Source organism: Oncorhynchus masou, chromosome 18, assembly GCF_036934945.1.
Source record: "Oncorhynchus masou masou isolate Uvic2021 chromosome 18, UVic_Omas_1.1, whole genome shotgun sequence".
Lineage (NCBI taxonomy): Eukaryota > Metazoa > Chordata > Actinopteri > Salmoniformes > Salmonidae > Oncorhynchus > Oncorhynchus masou.
The window spans coordinates 52038402-52064200 of record NC_088229.1 but is presented as its reverse complement, the minus strand read 5'-3'; the positions used below and the strand labels follow the sequence as shown (position 1 = coordinate 52064200).

The 25799-nt window shown below is 42.5% G+C and overlaps 1 protein-coding gene across 1 annotated transcript in view; it reads right to left on the bottom strand.

Annotated features, from left to right (window-relative positions):
- The window catches only part of slc4a1b (solute carrier family 4 member 1b (Diego blood group)), a 40380-nt gene extending 15042 nt beyond the window's left edge, over nucleotides 1-25338 (bottom strand). The window contains exons 1-13 of the mRNA XM_064923642.1: nucleotides 25301-25338; nucleotides 18257-18303; nucleotides 15231-15411; nucleotides 10492-10627; nucleotides 8053-8122; nucleotides 7854-7896; nucleotides 7352-7536; nucleotides 6760-6970; nucleotides 2946-3149; nucleotides 2508-2656; nucleotides 1151-1345; nucleotides 435-683; nucleotides 6-95 (exon numbers count right to left, since the gene is read on the bottom strand). Of these exons, the coding sequence (XP_064779714.1) occupies nucleotides 6-95; nucleotides 435-683; nucleotides 1151-1345; nucleotides 2508-2656; nucleotides 2946-3149; nucleotides 6760-6970; nucleotides 7352-7536; nucleotides 7854-7896; nucleotides 8053-8122; nucleotides 10492-10627; nucleotides 15231-15387 (1689 nt within the window). The 5' untranslated portion in view covers nucleotides 15388-15411; nucleotides 18257-18303; nucleotides 25301-25338. The remainder of the gene's footprint in view (nucleotides 1-5; nucleotides 96-434; nucleotides 684-1150; nucleotides 1346-2507; nucleotides 2657-2945; nucleotides 3150-6759; nucleotides 6971-7351; nucleotides 7537-7853; nucleotides 7897-8052; nucleotides 8123-10491; nucleotides 10628-15230; nucleotides 15412-18256; nucleotides 18304-25300) is intronic.
- Between the last annotated feature and the right edge of the window lie 461 nt (nucleotides 25339-25799).

The window sequence follows — 25799 nt, the reverse complement described above, 5'->3', positions numbered from 1 at the left end:
CTAACCTGGGTGTACGCATCCTCTATGTTGATGTCCACAACACACATTAAGAAAATAGCAATGGGCACCCCAAAGTCCCCAATCAAGCGTCGGATCTGAAAGGCAGACAAACACATAACAACAAAGCTTGACAAGTGTATCTGACTGGTTCCAAGACTAGTGCAGAGTCCCCTGTCTTATAATTTAAAGTGCTTATAGCACTTCAATAATTTAATTGAGTTGAACTTTATTGATCCCCAATCCGGGAGGGGGGGGGTATGTAAAAAAGTTGTTAAAACTAAAGATAGAAGTCCTGTTGAAAGGAAATCATGCTACAATTGAAATGAGTCTGTTGACATTATCCTCAATGTGTGCATTGTTGTATTCACATAGCTGAGGCCACTTTAAATGTAAATTAAATTGTCAAATAAAAATGTATTAATTAATATCATTACCTTTCCAGGTAGGAAGGTCCCGTTCTTGAACTGGCGCAGGAAGAAGGCGATGAAGAAGCATCCAAACATGAGGCACATGGAGAGCAGGGCCGTGTTGGGGTAGGCCCGGTCCAGGATGTTGACTGTGGTGGTGGTGTTTCCCGTGCTGTTGTCATACAGGTGGTTGTGGATCACCACTGGGTGCCATGGGTCCTCCACCGTGTTGTTGAGGTGGTCGTAGTTCAGGATCAATGGGTGGGCCTTGAAAATCTACAGACAGCGATTGGATGAACGTTGACTGTGCTTTTTGAAAAAGCTGTATTTCCATTACTGATTTTTAGCAAAAACAATGATTTATTTCTCTGGTCCTTTGAGTCAGGTACCAGCAATGGACATTGAAACAAAGTTAAGAGAGAGCAAGAGGATTGGAGACAGTGGAGTAATGTAACAGTAATGACTGTAATAATGTAATGTAACAGTATTGACAGTGGAGAAATGTAATGCAATGACAGTGGATTAACATAATGTAACAGTAATGACAGTGTAATAATGTAATGTAACAGTGTTGATAGTAGAGAAATGTAATGTAATGACAGGGGATTAACGTAATGTAACAGTAATGACAGTGGAGAAATGTAATGGACAAATAATGACAGTAGACTGACTTAATGTAACATTAATGACAGTTGAGTAGTGTCATGTAACAGGATGGATAGAGGTGGAATGGTGATGTATACCCTGCCCAGCTTGGCGAAGGTCTCGTAGATGAAGATGAGGGAGATAAGGATGGAGAAGATCTCCTGGGTGAAGCGGGAGATGAAGCGGACCAAGAAACTGCCCTCGAACGCCACGATGAGCACCACGATGACCACCAGCCACACGCCCACCCACACACGCCCCACAATGTACTCAATGTCCTGAGACTTACAGAACTGAATGGAATGGAAAAACTCCAGGTTATTGCCAGTTGTCAGTGATATTTAGTGGTATTCTACATATACTGTAGACAAAGCGATATGTGAAAATGATGTGAAATTTTTCATAAAAACATGAAACTTGGTACACTTGTACAGTTTGGAGCCCTGAACATTTTGATATGGATCCATTGCAAAAACAACTCATGACGGCTGTGGTGGCCATTTTCCATTCCTACATAACCAAATAACGTATTTTACCTCATATCTCCAAAACCAAACATAATAACATAAAATGTTCTATGTCTACTCATATGTTTACAATGATGCCATGCACAACTTCAAAAATCACTCCAGGTGGCCATTTTGCTATTCCACCACAACCACCTGGCTCCATATTTATTTTTTATTTTTTGAATTCTCCCCAACTTCGTTGTATCCAATTGTTAGTAGTTACTATCTTGTCTCATCACTACAACTCCCATACGGGCTCAGGAGAGATGAAGGTCGAAAGCCATGCGTCCTCCGAAACACACCCCAACCAAGTTAACACAGCGCACATCCTGGTGACCTGGTTAGCGTGCACTGTGCCCGGCCCGCCACAGGAGTCGCTGGTGTGCGATGAGACAAGGATATCCCTACCGGCCAAACCCTCTCTAACCTGGATGACGCTAGGCCAATTGTGCGTCGCCCCACGGACCTCCCAGTCGTGGCCGGCTGTGACAGAGCCTGGGCGCGAACTCAGAGTCTCTGGTGGCACAGCTAGCACTGCGATGCAGTGCCCTAGACCACTGCGCCACCCAGGAGGCCCTGGCTCCATATTTGAAAATAATCAGGGCCCCAAACTGTACAAGTGTACCAAGTATCATACTTTTATTAAAAAGTGAATATATCACCTAAAATTTGGCACATATTGCCTGGACTAATAGGATATGCCGTATACACATCTTTATCATTCTCATATGACCATTTACTATTCATCATACATTTAATTAAATATGATGAAACAGATATGACACCACAAACATAACAGAAAGAAAAAAAACACACGAACAAAAACACTTGAATAAGATGCATCGTTGCATGCACAATGGAATATCAGTTTTATGTCGATCAGATATAGAGAGCCATAGCTCTTTAGTCATTTTGCAGGTGTTGCGTTAAAAGAAGAGTCACTCACGGCAAAGAAGGCCTCCTCAAACACCAGAAGTGGGCCTGAGAAGCCGATGACCAGGACGGGCTGGGCTGCGATGCAGCAGAAAATGACTCCCTGGACACAGGTGGAGATCAGGAGCTCAGACACACCCATCATGTTGTCCACCTTATCAGCTGAAGTAGGGAAGTGGGAAAGGAGAGGTTATGGCGTTACAGACATGGGTTTGAAAAGTATTTGTTTTCTTTCAAATATTTTAGTTGCATTTGATTGAGCTTGCCTAGACCAATGGAATAGTCCCCAAAGTACAAATCACACCCATCTGGCAAACCTGACAGGCTCACTCTGACACATAGACAACACGAACACACATGTATATACAGACACACACACACACACACACACACAAACATTCGAACACGTAATCAAGCACTCACGACACAAACACACACAGACAGTATTTACCTAGCAATCCTCCGAAGGTGACGGCAGGGGACAGGGCAGCGAAGTAGATGAAGATGATAGCGGCGAGAACTTGAGCGTTGAGGGCATCAGTGAAGTCACTCACATAGTGCTGGTAGCGTCTCTTCGCATCTCGTATCATCCCGCCGAACGGCCGACCAGTACGAACCAGAGGATCCTCAGGAGCAGGCCCAGATGGTTTGGAAGCTAGGAAAATATTAAGTATAGCTAAGCTGGGAAGGTTTGGAATATACAGTACCAGTCAAAAGTCTGGACACACCTACTCATTCAAGGGTTTCTCTACATTTGTACTATTTTCTACACTGTAGAATAATAGTGAGACATCAAAACTATGAAATAACAAATATGGAATCAAATATATTTTAGATTTTAGATTCTTCAAAGTAGCCACCCTTTTCCTTGATAACAGCATTGCACACTCTTGGCATTCTCTCAACCAGCTTCATGAGGAATGCTTTTCCAACAGTCTTGAAGGAGTTCCCACATATGCTGAGCACTTGTTGGCTGCTTTTCCTTCACTTTGCGGTCCAACTCATCCCAAACCCCTCAATTGGCTTTAGGTCGGGTGATTGTGAAGGCCAGGTCATCTGATGCAGCACTCCATCACTCTCCTTGGTCAATTAGCCCTGACACATTCTGGATGTGTGCTTTGGGACATTGTCCTGTTGAAAAACAAATGATAGTCCCACTAAGCGCAAACCAGATGGGATTGCGTATATTTGCAGAATGCTATGGTAACCATGCTGGTTAAGTGTGCCTTGAATACTACATAAAATCACAGACAGTGACACCCGCAAAGCACCCCCACACCTGCTCTTTCATGCTTCACAGTGGGAACCACACATGCGGTCTCACAAAGACATGGCAGTTGGAACCAAAAATCTCAAATTTGGACTCATCAGACCAAAGGACACATTTCCACCACTCTAATGTCCATTGCTCGTGTTTCTTGAACCAAGCAAGTCTATTCACCTTATTGGTGTCCTTTAGTAGTGATTTCTTTTCAGCAATTTGACCATGAAGGCCTGATTTATGCAGTCTCTCATGAAAAGTTGATGATGAGTTGTTTCTGTTACTTGAACTCTAATGAACTTGTACTCTGCAGCAGAGGTAACTCTGGGTGTTCCTTTCCTGTGGTGGTCGTGAGAGCCAGTTTCATCATAGCGCTTGATGGTTTTTTCGACTGCACTTAAGGAAACTTTCAAAGTTCTTGAAATTTTCCGTATTGACTGACCTTTGTGTCTTAAAGAAATGATGGACTGTCATTTCTCTTTACTTATTTGAGCTGTTCTTGCCATAATATGAACTTGGTCTTTTACCAAATAGGGCAATCTTCTGTATACCACCCCTACCTTGTCACAACACAACTGATTGGCTCAAACGCATTAAGAAGGAAAGAATTTCCACAAATTAACAAGGCACACCTATTAATTGAAATGCATTCCAGGTGACTACCTCATGAAGCTGGTTGAGAGAATGCCAAGAGTGTGGAATGCTGTCATCAAGGCAAAGGGTGGCTACTTTGAAATCTAAAATATATTTTGATTTGTTCAGCACATTTTTGGTTACCACATGATTCCATATATGTGTTATTTCATAGTTTTGATGTCTTCACTATTATTCTACAATATAGAAAATAGTTAAAAATAAAGAAAAAGCCTTGAATGAGTTGGTGTGTCCAAACTTTTGACTGGTACTGTACTTGTAATAAAAAATATTTAAATTAGGGAGGAACACTGATATGAAAAAAATTATGTAAAAGGTTACAGTTGAAGTTGGAAGTTTACATACACCTTAGCCAAATACATTTAAACTCAGTTTTTCACAATTCCTGACATTTAATCCTTTCCCTGTCTTAGGTCAGTTAGGATCACCACTTTATTTTAAGAATGTGAAATGTCAGAACAATAGTTAAGAGAATGATTTTTTTCCGCTTTTATTTATTTTATTTATCACATTCGCAGTGGGTCAGAAGTTTACATACACTCAATTAGTATTGGTAGCATTGCCTTTGAATTGTTTAACTTGGGTCAAACGTTTCTGGGAGCCTTCCACAAGCTTCCCACAATAAGTTGGGTGAATTTTGGCCCATTCCTCCTGACCGAGCTGGTGTAACTGAGTCAGGTTCGTAGGCCTCCTTGCTCGCACACGTTTTTTCAGTTCTGCCCACACATTTTCTATAGGATTGTGGTCAGGGTGTTGTGATGGCCACTCCAATACCTTGACTTTGTTTTCCTTAATCCATTTTGCCACAACTTTGGAAGTATGCTTGGGGTCATTGTACATTTGGAAGACCCATTTGCGACCAAGCTTTAACTTCCTGACTGATGTCTTGAGACGTTGCTTCAATATATCCACAGAATTGTCCTCCCTCATTGTCACGGCTGTGTGGAGAGACGGACCAAGGCGCAGCGTGCACTGAGTTCCACATCTTTTTTTTTGTGAACTTACAAAACAAAAAGGAAACAAACAACGAACCGTAACATAAGAGGTGCAACATGCACTAACTCAAAATAAGATCCCACAAAACACAGTGGGGAAATGGCTGCCTAAATATTATCCCCAATCAGAGACAACGATAAACAGCTGCCTCTGATTGGGAACCATACCAGGCCAACATAGATATATACACACTAGATCACCCACCCTAGTCACACCGCGACCTAACCAAAAGAGAATAAAAGGCTCTCTATGGTCAGGGAGTGACACTCATGTTGCCATTTATTTTGTGAAGTGCACCAATCCCTCCTGCAGCAAAGCACCCCCGTGCTTTGCTGCATGATGCTGCCACCCCCGTGCTTCACAGTTGGGATGGTGTTCTTCGGCTTGCAAGCCTCCCCCTTTTTCCTCCAAACATAATGATGGTCATTATGTCCAAACAGTTCTATTTTTGTTTCATCAGACCAGAAGACATTTCTCCAAAAAGTACGATCTTTGTCCCCCATGTGCAGTCGCAAACCGTAGTCTGTGTTTTTTATGGCGGTTTTGGAGCAGTGGCTTCTTCCTTGCTGAGCGGCCTTTAGGGTTATGTTGATATAGGACTTGTTTTACTGTGGATATAGATACATTTGTACCTGTTTCCACCAGCATCTTCACAAGGTCCTTTGCTGTTGTTCTGGGATTGATTTGCACTTTTCGCAACAAAGTATGTTCATCTCTAGGAGACAGAACATGTCTCCTTCCTGAGCGGTATGATGGCTGCATGGTTTCATGGTCTCATTCTTTTGATTTTCCCATGATGTCAAGCAAAGAGGCACTGAGTTTGAAGGTCGGCCTTGTAATACATCCACAGGAACACCTCCAATTGACTCAAATGATGTCAATTAGCTAATTAGAAGCTTCTAAAGCCATGACATAATTTTCTGGAATTTTCCAAGCTGTTTAAAGGCACAGTCAACTTAGTGTATGTAAACGTCTGACCCACTGGAATTGTGATACAGTGAATTATAAGTGAAATAATCTGTCTGTAAACAATTGTTGTAAAAATGACTTGTGTCATGCACAAAGTAGATTTCCTAACCGACTTGCTAAAACTATAGTTTGTTAACAAGAAATTTGTGGAGTGGTTGAAAAACTAGTTTTAATGACTCCAACCTAAGTGTATGTAAACTTCCGACTTCAATTGTATGTTTTTTTAACAGAGGGAGACCTCCATTAACCAACTACAAAACAGGTGCTATGGATGCAAGTGGGTTTTTGCAACACTTATGTATGTGCATGCTCATGTATTGATGCTACTTTAATTTATTCTAATCTATTGTGTTATTGTAGAATATGTTAATGAGACTCCACCCACATTTGCGGGGCTTCAAGTCCAGACGCAACACGGGGTCGGAGGGACGGAGCCTTTCCTGCAACAGTTTCTTCTGGAAGCCGATGATGGACTGGAGCATCGCCCCGTCCTGGATCTCCGTGGGAGGGATCACGATGCTGCAGTCCATGAAGTCAGCCACGGCGTCCATCAGCTCCCTTTCGCCCTGCGCTTGGAACGCCGCCTGGTTAAACACCTGGGATAGAGGGAAAAGAAGAGAGGGGAAAGAAATGGGGATGTGAGGAAGTATGGGGATGATGTCTAGTGTCTTTTTTTATTGTTGTGAAGTTTTATATTTGGGCCGGTTTCCCTGACACAGATTAAGCCCAGTCCTGGAATAATTAACATGCTCAATGGAGAAATTGTTTTGCATTTCTGATAAATGGAGAGTGTATCATGGTTGTAGTCCTAGAAACAACCATCTTTTACATGCATGTACTGATGCTGGTTTAACAATGTGTCATGAATCCCGTTTTTGATGATTACCATTTCCTGTTAACCTGCTCTCATTGCCTGTACAGTTTCGCTCATCTCCACTTCCTGCTCTTTCATTGGACCTTTTAATTTGCTAACTCACTTTGTCGGCCATGAGTGCTGCCATTGCGCGGCCGATTTCGTGGTAGTCCATGTCACTCTTGGTGGGGCCCACCAGGATAAAGACGAAGCGGACTGGCACTGGGGCCTCCAGGGCCGAATCCAGAACCAGAGCCTCCTTCAGACGCACAAATGCCACCGTGGGCCTCTCCAGGAAGTCCAGAGCTCCTGGTACACATACACATACAAACAAACATACATAAGGTGCCATAATTGTGGAGGACTGGCTCATAGTAATGGCTGGAACAGAATCAATGGAATGGTATCGAACTCATCAAACATACAGTATGGTTTCCATGTGTTTTATACCATTCCATTCCAGCCATTATTATGAGCCATCCTCCCCAATTAAGGTGCCACCAACCTCCTGTGAGGTATGAGAATACATACACATAGACAGGCATGAAGATGTGTGCACACACACAGACACACACACACACACACACACACACAGTGTACTGATTCAAATTCAGATTTACACTTACCAACAAGCACCATAGAGGCCTCTACAGTGTCAGTTGCATCTCTCTGAGGAAAGAAAAGTAATGTGTGTAGTATTTAGTCAAATCAATTATCTAAAATGGTTGTTGACATTGACATTGAATTTCTGTGTTTTTAAATGTTGGTAATGTTGATCTATTACTGTTTAGGGTGACTGCTGACTGAATGACACATTACACGTACCCTCTCTTTGACAGAAAAGGTCTGCATCTCCGCCCCCCTGACCAAGGGTTGGCCCTCTACTGCAGTTTGGCTGGGGAGAGAATCACACCTTATATTCATGTACTGTATGTATAGCTCATAGAAAGGCTTATGCCTAGGTAATTTAACAGGTCCCCATTCTATGTAAGTTGTAGAGTTACGACCAGACATACACTCAACTGGTTTAACTGGCCCCTGGTCTGCCCCTAACAGTGGTGGTCGGTGGCATTTTCTTTATGAGTACGTGTCACGCCTTCTCCCGCTATCCCTCTCTGGCGCTCAAGGGCGCCAGGCACCTGTCACCATCATTACGCACATCAGCGCTCATTGGACCCACATGGACTCCTTCACATTTTGATTGCCTTCCCTATATCTGTTTGTTTCATCCCAGTGTCAGCATTATTGTCGTTTCCGTTTCCCCTGTCCAGATGCTGTCCATTTTCTGTTCCTGTCCGTGGTTCTTAAATGTTCACTCCCTGTACCTGCTTCTCGTCTCCAACGTTGATCCTTACAGAATGCTGACACCCCTATATGAAGCCTCAGGGAGGTTTTTGTTTTTTGTTTTGCTGGTGACATCGGGTCTGGGTGCCGCCGCCAATGGAACCAGGGGTGACTCAGCTGGCTTTTCGGGCTTCCACGCCGTAGCTAGCTTGAGAGGTTTCCTTGCCCCGGCTGGGTCGGCAGGCTCCCACCCCACATCATGCCTCAGCCGGCTCATCAGGCTCCCACGCCTCAGTCGGATCGTCGGGCTCCCCTGCCTCAGCGGGATTGTCAGGCTTTCACACCTCAGCGGGATCGTCAGGCTTCCACTCTTCAGCCGGATTGTCAGGCTCCCAGAGCCTCAGCCATCTCGTTGGGCCCCCATGCCTCAGCAGGATTGTCAGGCTTTCACGCCTCAGCCGGGTCACAAGGCTCCCATGCCTCTGCTGGCTCGTCGGGCGTCTACGCCCCCAGCCAGCTTGTCCAGCGCCCATGCCTCGGCCGGCCCATCAGGCTCACACAGGTGGGACGCCGGGTGGCGTCCCTAGATGATGGGGTGCTGTCATGCCTGCTCCCACTCTCCCTCTCTGGCACTCGAGGGTGCCAGGCAGCCTTTCATTACGCACACCTGTCACCATCATTATGCGCATCAGCACTCATTGGACTCACATGGACTCCTTCACGTTTTGATTGCCTTCTCTATATCTGTCTGTTTCATCCTCATGTCAGCATTATTGTCATTTCTGTTTCCCCTGTCGACGCTGTCTGTATTCTGTTCCTGTCCATGGTTCACTCCCTGTACCTGCTTCTCGTCTCCAGCGCCGATCCTTACAGTATGGCCTTATTTCTTCTCCTTCATATTGGATGACTGTCATTCATATCCTGTGCACTTAACTAAATGTATCATCAATAGGTTTAGGCTACTACATGATACTCAAATTTGCCCTATAACCATCGCGAGGTTGCTACAACCTAGCCTTCAAATGAAAGTTTATAATGTGGGTACATAGGTCGAGAGACAAATTGGAGTAATCAAGGTGACAGACAGTGACACATTCAATACCACCTTGCACATTCTTGCCTGCATCTAGCTGATCTGGGGTGTAAATCATTAGTCCAAACTGTTGCAAAAAACTAAAATGAGTTTCTATTGAACAAATTCATGTATGTTCCTCCCCATTTCGTTCCATTTGCTTCCGTTTAAGGAATGTTTTGCAACAGAATTGGCGGGCCCCGGTGGAAATAAATGAATAAAACCTCAAGTTTACCTTAACTTGGAAGAGTTGCAGTGTTGGAAAGCCTTAGTCTGCTAGCTAACATACAGTGCCTTGCGAAAGTATTCGGCCCCCTTGAACTTTGCGACCTTTTGCCACATTTCAGGCTTCAAACATAAAGATATAAAACTGTATTTTTTTGTGAAGAATCAACAACAAGTGGGACACAATCATGAAGTGGAACGACATTTATTGGATATTTCAAACTGTTTTAACAAATCAAAAACTGAAAAATTGGGCGTGCAAAATTATTCAGCCCCTTTACTTTCAGTGCAGCAAACTCTCTCCAGAAGTTCAGTGAGGATCTCTGAATGATCCAATGTTGACCTAAATGACTAATGATGATAAATACAATCCACCTGTGTGTAATCAAGTCTCCGTATAAATGCACCTGCACTGTGATAGTCTCAGAGGTCCGTTAAAAGCGCAGAGATCATCATGAAGAACAAGGAACACACCAGGCAGGTCCGAGATACTGTTGTGAAGAAGTTTAAAGCCGGATTTGGATACAAAAAGATTTCCCAAGCTTTAAACATCCCAAGGAGCACTGTGCAAGCAATAATATAAAGGCTAGACTTTTACATAGACAGCAAACACAAGTCTTCAGGCCTTAGGCAAGCTGACTAATCATACAAGCGTAGCTTAGTGAACACTTAGTGAACTTTACCTGCGGTTTTGGAGCAGGGAATGGAGCACTCCATCCCGATCGCTGGGCCTGATCTCTTTCTTGCTGATCAACTCGTCCACGATCTTCTCAGCGATGTCGGAGAGACTGCGCTCCACCCGGTCTAGCATCACCACACCTGAACAATCCACAGGAAACATCACAGGGTGAGAAGTTGAACAGGGCCAGGGTTAAAATAAGAATGAAGGATGTAAGAGGGGTGAAAGAGAGAGAGTAACTGCGAAGGAAGGGAAACGGAAAGGGGATACCGAGTCAGTTGCACAACTGAATGCATTAAACTGAAATGTGTCTTCCGCATTTAACCCAAACCCTCTGAATCAGGACATCGATGTAGACTGGTTGTATGGGAAGGAATATGCAGGTGCAGTACCCCTATAGGTAATTTCCTCTTATATTGCAACACAACCTAGAAATACAGGTTCGGACGGGTTCTATAGTTAGAGGGCAGTTGACGGAGCTCACTCGAGCTTGATAATTTCTCTCAAGATCTTATCTTGATGATATTCCCTCATCTTCAAACCACTTTTCAATAAATGCTTCCTTTCCCTTTACAAGGTAGCTACTGCAACAAAGACATAGTTACAACATAGCTTTTGCCAATCCAGTCATGCCAGATCACTGATTACCTTACTAAAAGAAGAAGGAACTACCCACTGGGCACAAACTAATGGAATCAACATTGCTTCAATGTAATCATTAATATGTTGGATGTCACCATCTCAACCAAACAACAAGTTAAAGAATAGGGCTAAATGAAATCAAACTTGATTTAAAGTGCATTACAAGATTGATAAGATTTTGTCCTATTCTTTGATTTAGATTTTTGGTTGAGATGGAGATATGAATCGAACATACAGTATCAAATTATTCATTTTGAGACTAACTGGATATTGAATTGTGCTTGGTTGTCAACGAAACCAAATATCAAGATTTGAAGGAGATGTATCTTCTGTTTGCATAGATCCATCTGTAGTTTGTCTACAAATGAATAATTATTATGTTGGATTCACATGTTCATCTCAACAAAAAATTAAAGTTAAAGAATAGGATAAAGCCAGTGGCTCAGATGAAACTCTCCTGCGTTGTCAACCAAACACAATTCAACAATGCAGTGGCAAGAAAAAGTATGGGAACCCTTTGGGATTACCTCAATTTCAGCATAAATTGGTCATCAAATGTGCACTTATCTTCATCTAGGTCACAACAGTAGGCAAACACACCGATTAAACTAACACACAAACAATTACACGTTTTCATGTCTTTATTGAACACACCGTGTAAACATTCACATTGCAAAAAGTATGTGAACCAAATTTAATAACTGGTTGACCATCCTTTGTCAGCAACAACCTCAACCAAACGTTTTCTGCAGTTGCGGATCAGATCTGCACAACTGTCAGGAGGAATTTTGGACCATTCCTCTTTACATAACTGTTTCAGTTCAGCAATATTCTTGGGATGTCTGGTGTGAACTTCTCTCTTGAGGTCATGCCACAGCATCTCAAATCGGGTTGAGGTCAGGACTCTAACTGGGCCACTCCAGAAGGCGTATTTTCTTGTGTTGAAGCCATTTTGTTGTTGATTTACTTCTATGTTTTGGGTTGTTGTCGTGTTGCATCACCCAACTTCTGTTGAGCTTCAATTCGCGGACAGATAGCCTTACATACTACAGCAAAATGTCTTGATAAAATTGGGAAATCATTTTTCCGTCGATGATTGCAAGATGTCCAGGCCCTGAGGCAGCAAAGCAGCCCCAAACCATGATGCTCCCTCCACCATACTTTACAGTTGGGATGAGGTTTTGATGTTGGTGTGCTGTCCCTTTTTTTCTCCACACCTAGTGTTGTGTGTTCCTTCCAAACAACTCAACTTTAGTTTAATCTGTCACAGAATATTTTGCCAGTAGCGTTGTGGAACATCCAGGTGCTCTTTTGTGAACTTCAAACGTGCAGCAATGGGTTTTTTTGGACAGCAGTGGCTTTTTCCGTGGGGTCCTCCCATGAACACCAATCTTGTTTAGTGTTTTACGTATCGTAGACTCGTCAACAGAGAAGTTAGCATGTTCCAGAGATTTCTGTAAGTCTTTAGCTGACACTCTAGGATTCTTCTTAACCTCACTGAGCATTCAGTGCGGTGCTCTTGCAGTCATCTTTGCAGGACGGCCACTCCTAGGGAGAGTAGTAACTGCTGAACTTTCTCCATTTACAGATATTTTGTCTTACAGTGGACTGATGAACATCAAGGCTTTTAGAGATACTTTTGTAACCCTTTCCAGCTTTATGCAAGTCAACAATTCTTAATCGTAGGTATTCTGAGATGTCTTTTGTTTGAGGCATGGTTCACGTCAGGCAATGCTTCTCGTGAATAGCAAACTCAAATTTTGTGAGTGTTTTTTATGGGGCAGGGCAACTCTAACCAACATCTCCAATCTCGTCTCATTGATTGGACTCCAGGTTAGCTGACTCCTGACTCCAATTAGCTTTTGGAGAAGTCATTAGCCTAGGGGTTCACATACTTTTTCCAACCTACACTGTGAATTTTTAAATGATGTATTCAATATAGACAAGAAAAATACAATAATTTGTGTGTTATTAGTTTAAGCACACTGTTTGTCTATTGTTGTGACTTAGATGAAGATCAGATCAAATTTTATGACCCAGAAATCCAGGTAATTCCAGAGGGTTCACATACTTTTTCTTGACACTGTATTTTTGTACTACAGTAAACAGCTTAAAGTTAAGGCTATCTTACAAAAAATGTACAACACACTCATGGCTACATTTTGAGTTTAGTTTACTGTAACTAGTATAAATCTCTTCCTACTTAATCATAGAAAGCATTAATGTTCAAGATAGCATGCAAAGTTCGCAGGTTGTGGAGATCTTCACACTTGCTGTAATAATCTGTGCAGAATCTGGTTGATCACTTGCACTATGTACTTTTCTTTCACCCCATTTGGTAGTTACAGTTTTGTCCCATTGCTGCAACTCACGTACGGACTTGGGAGAGGCGAAGGTCGAGAGCCATGCATTTTCCGAAACACGACCCCGCCAAGTTGCACTGCTTCTTGACACACTGCTCGCTTAACCCGGAACCCAGCTTCACCAATGTGTCGAAGCAAACACCGTACCGGCTGGCGACCAAAGTCAGCGTGTATGCACCTAGCCCGCCGCAAGGAGTCACTAGAGTGCAATGGGACAAGGACATCACGGCCAGCCAAATGCATTCCTAACCCAGACGATGCCGCCTCATGGGTCACCCGGTCGCGACCGGCTGCGACACAGCCTGGGATCAAACCCAGGTCTGTAGTGATGCAGTGCCTTAGACTGCTGCGCCACTCGGGAGGCGCTGTAATATGTACTTTTAATGTAATCTCAACTGCAATCCAGGTTATTTGGCTGTGCTATTTGATGAAACACAGTGATAACGCATTAAGTTGTTGTATAAATATAACATATCTGACATTGTATTGCCATTTGAACTTTGTTGTGCTTTTAAATGGTTGAAAGCGCAGATAAGACCTTTAGATGACACCTAAACTAAAAAGCAGATATTGTTTTTCCATTGGAATTTAGTTGTGCTGGTAGATGTTTGAAAGCATATTGATAACATATTGGGAATTTACAAAACTTCTGGCTGTCTTTTTGAGTCGGTTGAATAATGGTTGAAATCTCAGTGATCAACATCTCAACCAAATATTACCCAAATGTCCACTTTGAAATGACGGGCGTGCCCAGCTGGCAGGCTTTTCAGTCAATTCTATTATATTCTATTCCATTCAAATTCAAATAAATTCCATTCAGATAAGTAATACTTCTACAAGAGAAGGAGGAAGAACGCATTTGAAAACTATTGGAATTGGACCATTTCCTCCATTCAACTCTATACTCGGTCGTGTTCCCAAATGTTTTTGGCCAGTGACCCCATTTTGATATATATAAATATAAATATATATATATATATATTTTTTTACAACCTCACCATGTAAAGAAAGTGATGTAATCAATAGCTAATGTTTCATGTTTTTTGGGGGCGCTATGACAGTCTATTACAAATCAGTCTGACAGTACTTCAATCTGAAGGAAGTATGGTTTGAAGTGACTGAAATGCATCAGAAAGGTATTAGGAAGTTCAGAAGATCAGGCAATAATTGTGCATGACATTCTGTGTAGAAAAGAACACCATCATCGCTTTCAATTATGATGTTCCCCCCCCCACCGAGTCTGTGTGGCTTGTGAGCATTGTAATAGCTTATAGCTTCAACCGTTCACAAGTTAGAGCGACATTTGTAGGAAGTAAACAGAAACCGCTTTGTTTGTCATGACCTGTTCAGCGGATATCAAAGGTTACTCACATCACAATGGTTCTATGAACCTAGCAGCAATTTTTCTCGAGTTTCTCTCGTGACCCTATTTTCAAATCAAGCAACCTACATAGGGTTGCAACCCCTAGTTTGTAAACGCTGCATTAGGGCATGCAACGGAAAACCTCTTAAAACATTTCAGAACTTAAAATGACAATTAGCATTTCTCATTGGACAAGCCCAAGTAGTTCCTCCCTGTTTCAGTACATTTTCTTCAGTTTGGTGCCTAATGAACACAACCATGGGACAAAACACGAGGTTCTACCTGGACTAAGAAATGTTCATTTTCGATTTCCATTGCAAAGCGTTTCAAAACATTTCCCACTGTGTACCCTAATAAACACGGCCCTGTTCTGACCTGTGTTCATGGTGCGGCGCAGCTGGATGAGGCTCTTGAAGGTGAGGTAGGAGATGTGTGAGGGTCCCCAACCCCCGGCCTCGGGGTCGTAGCTCTCCTCATAGCCCACCCATCGGCCCCTCTCCTGCCAGCCCTGCTGGTTCTGCTGGTCATTCATCAGCTCGGTCAGCTCCACGTAGGCCTGCATGGGGAGACACAAGATACTAGCAGTGTGGAATTGTGAGGGATCGCATGGGGACTTAAATGAGTTCCCAAAGTAACACACATTTTGTCTCCCAATTTTTTTTGCTTCATTCTCCAGCATGTATCAATGTAAATATATATGGACAGATGAAGTAATACATCAGTATGCCTATGGAAGACACAGGACACTGATGCAGCCAAACTAATTTGAAATAATCCATAATTCCCGATATCGTTGTCACCCTTGTGGCAATACCGGTGCATTTGAAAAAATGTGGCTACACTAATGCAGGTGATTCAAACACCCACAGCCATTCATCATTGGGTTGGGTTGCCCCCCCCCTCTTGGGTTTTGCCGTGGCGGAGATCTTTGTGGGCTATACTCGGCCTTGTCTCAGGATGTTAAGTTGGTGGTTGAAGATATCCCTCTAGTGGTGTGGGGGCTGTGCTTTGGCAAAGTGGGAGGGGTTATATCCTTCCTGTTTGGCCCTGTCTGGGGGTGCCATCGGATTGGGCCACAGTGTCTCCTGACCCAGCCTCCGGTATTTATGCTGCAGTAGTTCATGTGTCGGGGGGCTAGGGTCAGTTTGTTATATCTGGAGTACTTCTCCTGTCCTATCCGGTGTCCTGTGTGAATTTAAGTATGCTCACTCTAATTCTCTCTTTCGGAGGACCTGAGCCCTAGGACCATGCCTCAGGACTACCTGACATGATGACTCCTTGCTGTCCCCAGTCAACCTGGCCGTGCTGCTACTCCAGTTTCAACTGTTCTGCCTGTGATTATTATTATTTGACCATGCTGGTCATTTATGAACATTTGAACATCTTGGCCATGTTCTGTTATAATCTCCACAGCCAGAAGAGGACTGGTCACCCCACATAGCCTGGTTCCTCTCTAGGTTTCTTCCTAGGTTTTGGCCTTTCTAGGGAGTTGTTCCTAGCCACCGTGCTTCTACACCTGCATTGCTTGCTGTTTTGGGTTTTAGGCTGGGTTTCTGTACAGCACTTTGAGATATCAGCTGATGTACGAAGGGCTATATAAATACATTTGATTTTGATTTGATCATTGTGCTTTCATCTTATTCAAGCAAGCAGATTTTTTAATTTTTAATTTGACCTTTATTTAACCAGGCAAGTCAGTTAAGAACACATTCTTATTTTCAATGACGGCCTGGGAACAGTGGGTTAACTTCCTGTCCAGGGGCAGAACGACAGATTTGTACCTTGTCAGCTTGGGGGTTTGAACTCACAACCTTCCGGTTACTAGTCCAACGCTCTAACCACTAGGCTACCCTGCCGCACTTGAACATGATTTAGCAGTTTCACCAAAAGGCTGATTCAGGTGTGTTCATGATTGACATTAGAAGCAATGACCTCTCTATCAACTGTTGCATTGTCAATCCTGCACACTGCACACATACAGATCTACAAGGCATGTAGTGAGGGTGGGGTGATGTCGGTCGCCAAGGCACCGACATGCTCGGCTGGTTGCCACAACGAGGGAGGCCGGGTGTAGCTGGTGTCTACAGCGTAAACATGGTGGCGATAGCCCCTGTCTGCAGTGTTTGTGTCCACTGGTTGTTTTCGGTGTCGGTGTGGAGGTGACAGATTAACTGCTGGCTGTGTTTGGAGTGTCAATAAATGGCGTGTGGCAGAGTGTGTGTGGGTACAAGAGTTTCAAAGGACAGTAGTGTGTGTTTGTTTGTGTGTATGTCTTTCCTATGTATGAATACATTATCAATGGTGACAATCAGTTTGGTGACAACGGTGGCAGCTATGACATAGTGGTGGCAGCTATGATATAATGTATGTGTGAGGGGGGAGAGTGTGTGTGCAACGGGGTTGAAGTTTGTTTTGGTTCTTGAATGAACCCTCCTACCCCTGCCAGTCACAGGTGTACCTCAATTTAATTAAAAGTGCATTTCAGGGTATCCACTAATGGTTGTAAAGGCTGGTAGGCCATGGGAGGACAGGAGCGGATACCATGGTGTAGCTGAAACGGAGACATTTAATTGTGAACATATGTTCTATGTAGGTCTGTCAAATGATTAAAACATTTAATTGAGTTAATCGCAGAAATTGCTATGATTGATTAATTATTTGCAAATTCCAAATTTGCTCAAAGTGAGCCGTAATGTAAGATTTTTTTATACAAAAAAACATTACAATAATATTGTCGTCCTGATTTGTCTAATGTAACGGTAAGCTAAACGAGGTAAATTGAGAAATCACACTTTCTTTAACCTCAATGTCAAAGCATGTGGCTTAGTATTGGCTATAGGAACGGTTATGTATGTGTAAATCCTCCCTGTTGTATGTGTGTGTGCTGTTCTGCCTCTAATTGAGGGTCTGTATGCATGTATGAACTACACTATTGATAAGCTGCACTTCAATGGCTTTTAACTCTTCCCACCGACGGCTGAATATATCACATCAACTGTATCTGAAACAGAATATCTCCATCAAATTGCTCAGCATGTTGCAGGTGTCTTAATGCTGCGGCACAAGGTCCTAGCCTTAAAACACTGAGAGACAGTTTCCAGACACTGATTCAGCCTAGTCCAAGACTAAAATAAATGTTCAATGGAGATTCTCCATTTAAAAGTGATTCTTAGTCCAAGGCCAGGCTTCTGTTTCCGGGAAACCATTTCTGAAATGTATTGTAGCAAAAAAGGGGGACATAGTTAGATTGAATGGAGAACTCTATTTTCCCAGGGGTGGACAGCACGGGCAGCACAAAACACAGGATTAACACACTTAGAAATCGTTGCTGTATGCTAACCAAGGGAGTTATATACAGTATAAAGTATATACTGTAGAAACGTGTTGGCGGGACCACTTACCCGGCAGTCTCCCCTGGGGTTGGCGTTGGTGTTAACGTTCAACGCAGCTGGAACATAAAAAGGAGGCTCTGATAAGCATTGTACATAACCGTTCCTACTTCTGTCTATACAATACATCGTTGTCCGATCATCGTTGTCTGATTGATACACTTTACACATGAATATGAACATTCTCAACAGTATCCTCTAACGACTAGATCCCTGCCTAAATGCCTAAATGCAATTTGGTTTCAGACATTCAAGTATAGAGAGAAGTTGTTTTTCAACCATAATTATAATTTCCCCAAATCCACTGCAGGCTTGCTGGCAAGATTTGGATTGTGGGCTGTAAATTTGCCACCCCTGCTATACAGTTTATTCTGTACTGTGCAACTGAATGAAATACAGTGAATCTACAGAGCATTCAGAAATACTTTTTCCACATTTTGTTACATTACAGCCTTATTCTAAAATATAAAAAAATCCCCTCATCAATATATACACAATACATCATAGACAAAGTGAAAACAGTTTTTTTTAAATTATTTGCACCTCTGTTAAATTAAATAATCTATTAACATACACTACCGTTCAAAAGTTTGGGGTCATTTAGAAATATCCTTGTTTTTGAAAGAAAAGCACATTCTTTGTCCATTAAAATAACATCAAATTGATCAGAAATACAGTGTAGACATTATTAATGTTCTAAATGACTATTGTAGCTGGAAACGGCAGATTTGTTATGGAATATCTACATAGGCGTACAGAGGCCCATTAATAGCAACCATCACTCCTGTGATCCAATGGCACGTTGTGTTAGCTAATCCAAGTTTATAATTTTAAAAGGCTAATTGATCATTAGAAAACCCTTTTGCAATTATGTTAGCACAGCTGAAAACTGTTGTTCTGATTAAAGAAGCAATAAAACTTCTTTAGACTAGTTGAGTATCTGGAGCATCAGCATCTGCGGTTGTGTGGCCGGTTGGAGGTAATGCCACATTCTCTAAAATGACTTTGGAGGCGGCTTATGGTAGAGAAATTAACATTCAATTCTCTGGCCACAGCTCTGATAGACATTCCTGCAGTCAGTAGTACAATTGTGTGTTCCCTCAAAACTTGAAACATCTGTGGCATAGTGTTGTGTGACAAAACTATGCATTTAGAGTGTCCTTTTACTGTCCCCAGCACAAGGTGCACCTGTGTAATGATCATGCTGTTTAATCAGCTTCTTGATATGCCACACCTGTCAGGTGGGTGGATTACCTTGGCAAAGGAGAAATGCTCACTAACAGGTATGTAAAAAGAATTGTTCACAACATTTGAGAGAAATAAGCTCTTTGTATGTATGGAACATTTCTGGGATCATTAATTTCAGCTCATGAAACATGGGACCAACACTTTACACATTGCTTCTATATTTTTGTTCAGTGTATTTAACAGATTTGCACAAAAATGTGAATTAATGTTAGGATTCTGCCCTTATTGATTGAATGAGTGGGTACACAGTGGAGTCAGAAATTATTTACACCCTTGATAAAGATGAGCAAAAATAACTGTGTAAAATAAAATAAAAATCAGGTACTGAGCTATATTGTATGCTCTAAACACTTTGGAAATTATTTTCTGTAGTACTTTCTCAGATAAAAATATTTTGTTTACCAAGTAATATCATTTGTTCTCAAAAAGGTAAGGGTAAAAATGATTGACACCCCTTTTTCAATACCTTTCAATACCTCACCTTGTGAGGAAAATGGCTCTTCCTCTAAAATGTTTTATGAGTAACATGGTGACCATACAGAATCTTTCCAGATCCTTGATATCCTTCGTCTGCGCTTATGGACTGCCCTCTTCAATTCAAACCACAGGTTTTCAAGTCCGGAGACCGAGATGGCTATTGCAAAATGTTGATTTGGTGGCCAATTAAACATTTCTTTATGGATTTTGATGTCTTGCTGGAAGAACCACTTGTGGTCAAGTTTCAGCCTCCTGGCAGAAGTAAACAGGTTTTGAGCAGAAATGTCCTGGTACTGGGTAAAGTTCATGTTACCACTGGTGTGCGTGGTCAAGGAGCTCTTTATTCCTGCTCATGAACGTATGAGTGCATGTATTCCTGTGGTCCTGTCTTCCTTGTTACATAAAGTCTGTTGTGGCCTGTCACAGCATTCACAAATCTCTGACGGGAGCTGAGGTTAGAAGTTGTCTGTGATAACAGCATGAATTATTTCCAAAACAGAGGTTGTAAAGGGTAGTAGAGAGTCAGATTAGGCAGACTAGACAGGTGTGTGTGTGTCAAGGTTATTATAATAAACTAAAACTGAAACTAAAATTAAAACTAATCATGAAAAAACGATTTAGTAAATAATTAATAATCCCGATTGAAAAAAACTAAATTACACTGAAACTATTATCTTTGACTCCAAAACTAACTAAAATAAAATAAAAACCATATGAATTATGTTTTTGGGGTGTTGTGGGGGGCAATATTCACTGGTTGAATCAACGTTTCTACGTCATTTCAATGAAATTATGTTGAACCAATGTGGAATGGACATTGAATTGACATCTATGCCCATTATTTTTCATTTTCTAATGGGGTTTTAAAGCTTCTGAATCTGGCGGGTCACATAATTTAAAGGTAGACTCAGTGAGATGGCGTTGCCGTGAGCAGCACCGCAGATATTGGGCTCGTTTGAGTGGTAAGGCTAAGGCAAACGACTGTAGACGAAAGTGGAGGAGTGAAGACGTGCATTTGAGACAGCTGAAAGTTGCACACTGATGTGGATTTCCAACAGCAAGGCTCAGATCAACATGGCAGGGTTGCCATTGTTTATAAAATGTTTTCTTTATAATGTCAAAATTAACATGTATCTTACCCCCATATCATACACTCAAAAGTCATAATACAATATTTTGCGTGTACATTGTACAATCTGTTAGTGAGATAGAGCCTCAAATATCAGATGAATTTGTCTATATCCACTGTACCCATAAATAGTGGCATATTGGTTCCCATTTCAGTCATATCTTTGGTCTAGTTCGCATGGGTCAAATCAAATCAATTGTTATTTGTCACATGCACCGAATACAACAAATGTAGACCTTACAGTGAAATGCTTACTTACAAGCCCTTAACCAACAATGCTGTTTTATGAAAATACGTTTAAAAAAAGTAAATAACAATAGCGGGGCTATTTGCAGTTGCCATACCAGGTAGTGATGCAACCAGTCAGGATGTTCTCGATGGTGCAGCTGTAAAACCTTTTGAGGATCTGAGGACCCATGCCAAATCTTTTCAGTCTCCTGAGGGGGAATAGGTTTTGTCGTGCCCTCTTCACAACTGTCTTGGCATGCTTGGACCATGTTAGTTTGTTGGTGATGTGGACACCAAGGAACTTGAAGCTCTCAACCTGCTCCACTGCAGCCCAGTCACTGAGAATGGGGGCGCGCTCGGTCCTCCTTTTCCTGTAGTCCACAATCATCTCCTTTGTCTTGATCACGTTATGGAAGAGGTTGTTGTCCTTGCACCACATGGCCAGGTCTCTGACCTCCTCCCTAAAGGCTGTCTCATCATTGTCGGTGATCAGGCCTACCACTGTTGTGTCATAAGCAAACTTAATGATGGTGTTAGGGTCATGCCTGGCCGTGCAGACATGAGTGAACAGGGAGTACAGAAGGGGTCTGAGCATGTACCCCTGAGGGGCCCCTGTGTGGAGGATCACAGTGGCGGGTGTGTTGTTACCTATCCTTACCACCTGGGGGCGGCCCGTCATGAAGGCCAGGATCCAGTTGCAGAGGGAGGTGTTTAGTCCCGGGAGCTTTATCTTAGTGATGAGCTTTGTGGGCACTATGGTGTTGAACGCTGAGCTGTAGTCAATGAATAGCATTCTCACATAGGTGTTTCTTTTGTCCAGGTGTGAAAGGGTAGTGTGGAGTGCAATAGAAATTGCATCATCTGTGGATCTGTTGGGGTGGAATTTCAAATTGGAGTGGGTCTAGGGTTTCTGAGATAATGGAGTTGATGTGAGCCATGACCCACCTTTCAAATAATTTCAGGGCTACAGATGTGAGTGCTACGGGTCAATAGTCATTTTATGCATGTTACCTTAGTGTTCTTGGGCACAGGGACTATGGTGGTCTGCTTGAAACATGTTGGTATGACAGACTCAGACAGGGAGAAGTTGAAAATGTCAGTGAAGATACTTACCAGTTGGTCAGCGCACCCTCGGAGTACACATCCTGGTAATCCGTCTGGCCCTGCGGCCTTGTGAATGTTGAGCTGTTTAAAGGTTTTACTCACATTGGCTGCTGAGAGCGTGATCACACAGTTGTCTGTGACAGCTGATGCTCTCATTGCATGTTTCAATGTTACTTACCTCAAAGCTAGCATAAAAGTTATTTTACTTGTCTGGTAGTCTCGGGTCACTGGGCAGCTCTTAGCTGTGCCTCCCTTTGTAGTCTGTAATAGTTTGCAAGCCCTGCAACATCCGACGAGTATCGAAGCCGGTGTAGGACAATGTGACCGTAGTCCTGTATTGACGCTTTGCCTGTTTGATGGGTCGTCGGAAGGCATAGCGGGATTTCTTATAAGCTTCCGGGTTAGAGTCACGCTCCTTGAAAGAGGCAGCTCTACCTTTTAGTTCAGTGGGGATGTTGCAATGAGTGAGCTTCTGGTTGGAGTATGTACGTACAGTCACTGTGGGGACAACGTCCTCGATGCACTTATTGATGAAGCCAATGCATGATGTGGTGACCTCCTCAATGCCATCGGAAGAATCCCGGAACATAATCCAGTCTGTGCAAGCAAAACAGTCCTGTAGTTTAGCATCTGCTTCATTTGATCACTTTTTTTACAGACCGAGTCACTGGTACTTCCTGCTTTAATTTTTGCTTGTAAACGGGAATCAGGAGGATAGAATTATGGTCAGATTTGTCAAGTGGAGGGCGAGGGAGGGCGAGGGAGAGCTTTGTACGCGTCTCTGTGTGTGGAGTAAAGGTGGTCCTGAATTGTTTTCCCTCTGGTTGCACATTTAACATGCTGATAGAAATGAGGTAAAACTATTTAAGTTTCCCTGCATTAAAGTCCCCCACCACTAGGAGCGCCGCCTCTGGATGAGTGTTTTCCTGTATACAGCTCATTGAGTGCGGTTTTAGTGCCAGCATCGGTCTGTGGTGGTATGTAGACAGCTATGAAAAATAAAGATGAAAACTCTCTAGGTAGATAGTGTGGTCTACAGCTTATCATGAGATACTCTACCTCAGGCAAACAAAACCTCGAGACTACCTTATATATCGTGCACCAGCTGTTGTTTACATATATGCATAGGCCCCCGCCCCGTGTCTTACCAGAGGCTGCTGTTCTATCCTGCGAATAGGGAGTATAACCTGTCAGCTATATGTTCTTAATGTCGTCGTTCAGCCACAACTCGTGAAACATAAGATATTACAGTTTTTAATGTACCGTTGGTAGGATTTACATGCTTTCAGTTTGTCCCATTTATTTTCCAGCAATTGAACGTTAGCTATCAAGACTGAAGGCAAAGGCAGATTAGCCACTGGTCACCTGATCCTAACAAGGCACCCTGATCTTTTTCCTCCAAATCTCAGTTTCCTTCTCCACCGAATGATGGGGATCTGGACCTGGTCGGTTGTCTGTAGTATATCCCTCCCGTCCGACTCATTGAAGAAAAACTCTTTGTCTAATCTGAGGTGAGTAATCGCAGTTCTGATGTCCAGAAGCTCTTTTCGGTCATAAGAGACGGTAGCAGCAACATTACGTACAAAACAAGTTATGTACTACGCAAAAAAAAGAGCCAATAATACAGAAGCCCCCCACCCCCCTTATGATTGGTTGACAATAGAGCCTCCCAATATGCAAGTGACAACTGCAGAATGAAGTTGGTGAAGAGCAACTACAGAAACTTGCGGTTGACTGCAGTCAAAACTTCATGACCATTGATCACATGGTTTTTGAATTTTTTTTGCTCTAGAACAACACACTTTGAATAACTTGACAACATTTATCTGCTTGAACGAGCGCAATGACATGAGCATGACGTAAAACTTTGCTCTCATACAGTCATATGGAGTATCTACGAATGTACATGGGTGTGCTTCACACTGCTACAATGTGATAGATACGGAACCAAAACACTCCTGTTTTTTGCAGAAATTGACTCAGCACCACTACTGTTTACTTCGTGCATCTACGTCATCTCGCTGAGTTTACCTTTAAACCTAACATAACCTATGACCTGACCCATCATCTTATGCATTACTGCCCCACAGTGGCAAGAACTGACATCCCCAAAAACACATCAAAGTTTTTATAAAACTTCAAATAAATAAAAACTATTAAAGTGGATCTGAAAAGTAACTGAAAATAAACCAAATGTCAAATAACATTCTTAAAACTAATAGAAATTAAAATGAATATTAAAACACTAAACTATAATAACCTTGGTGTGTGTGTGTGTGGGTGTGGGGGTGGGTGTGGGTGTGGGTGGGTGGGTGTCTGTGTAGATGTATACAAATTGATCCAGCATGAGTTTTGTATGGATAACCAATGGAAATATACACAGTGCAAATGAGGTGGAAAACGGCTAGCATCTCAGATCTCAACTTCCAAACACAGTACAAATACAATGATTGCCACTGAAATTGATATTTGCACAACTATCAAACTTATTTTGGACAGTTTTTATAACTAACAAAGTGATAATTAAATTTATATAATGTAAATAGTAAATGCATTGTTTCTATCCCTCCGTTACACCCTGAGAGCTTTCCTGTGGGTTCATTCATGTAACTCTGTGAAATTGTATGTGGCGGTAAAAATGTTGCAGGATGGCAATGATACATAAGATAACAACCAGAGTTATAATACAAAAATGAACCGTTAATTATCCATATTATGAACCGAATATTTTCGATTGAGTTAAAACATTTGCATTGTTGATCATTTCCGGCCAACATGCAGCATAATAATTTTTCATCTTGCACAACATTATCACAATAACTTAAAATACTATTTATAAGAGTAACGTTGATGGAAAAGCTTAAACGTACCTGCACCACAAACCAGCCAACCCGACCACTTTGACAAGCGACTGGCCCCCTCAATGCAAAAAAAGTGTGACTTTATAAACACCACCTCTTTATAATGTCTGTGACTGTGGCCTTAGAATGGGACACACACACACACACGCACACACACACACACACACACGCGCACACACACGCGCACACACACACACGCGCGCACACACACACACACACACACACACACACACACACACACACACACACACACACACACACACACACACACACACACACACACACACACACACACACACACACACACACACACACACACTCCACTCAGACTCTGAGCCAGTGTGTTCCCAATGTCACCCATAATATTGATAGTAAATACTGTCACTTGATAACCTCGGACCAGTCTGACTGTCTCACTATCCCGTCCGTCATCTTATCATCATATTTATTGGCTATGTTTGGAATAAACAAAGGATAGGATTACACATATTTATTGGCTATGTTTGGA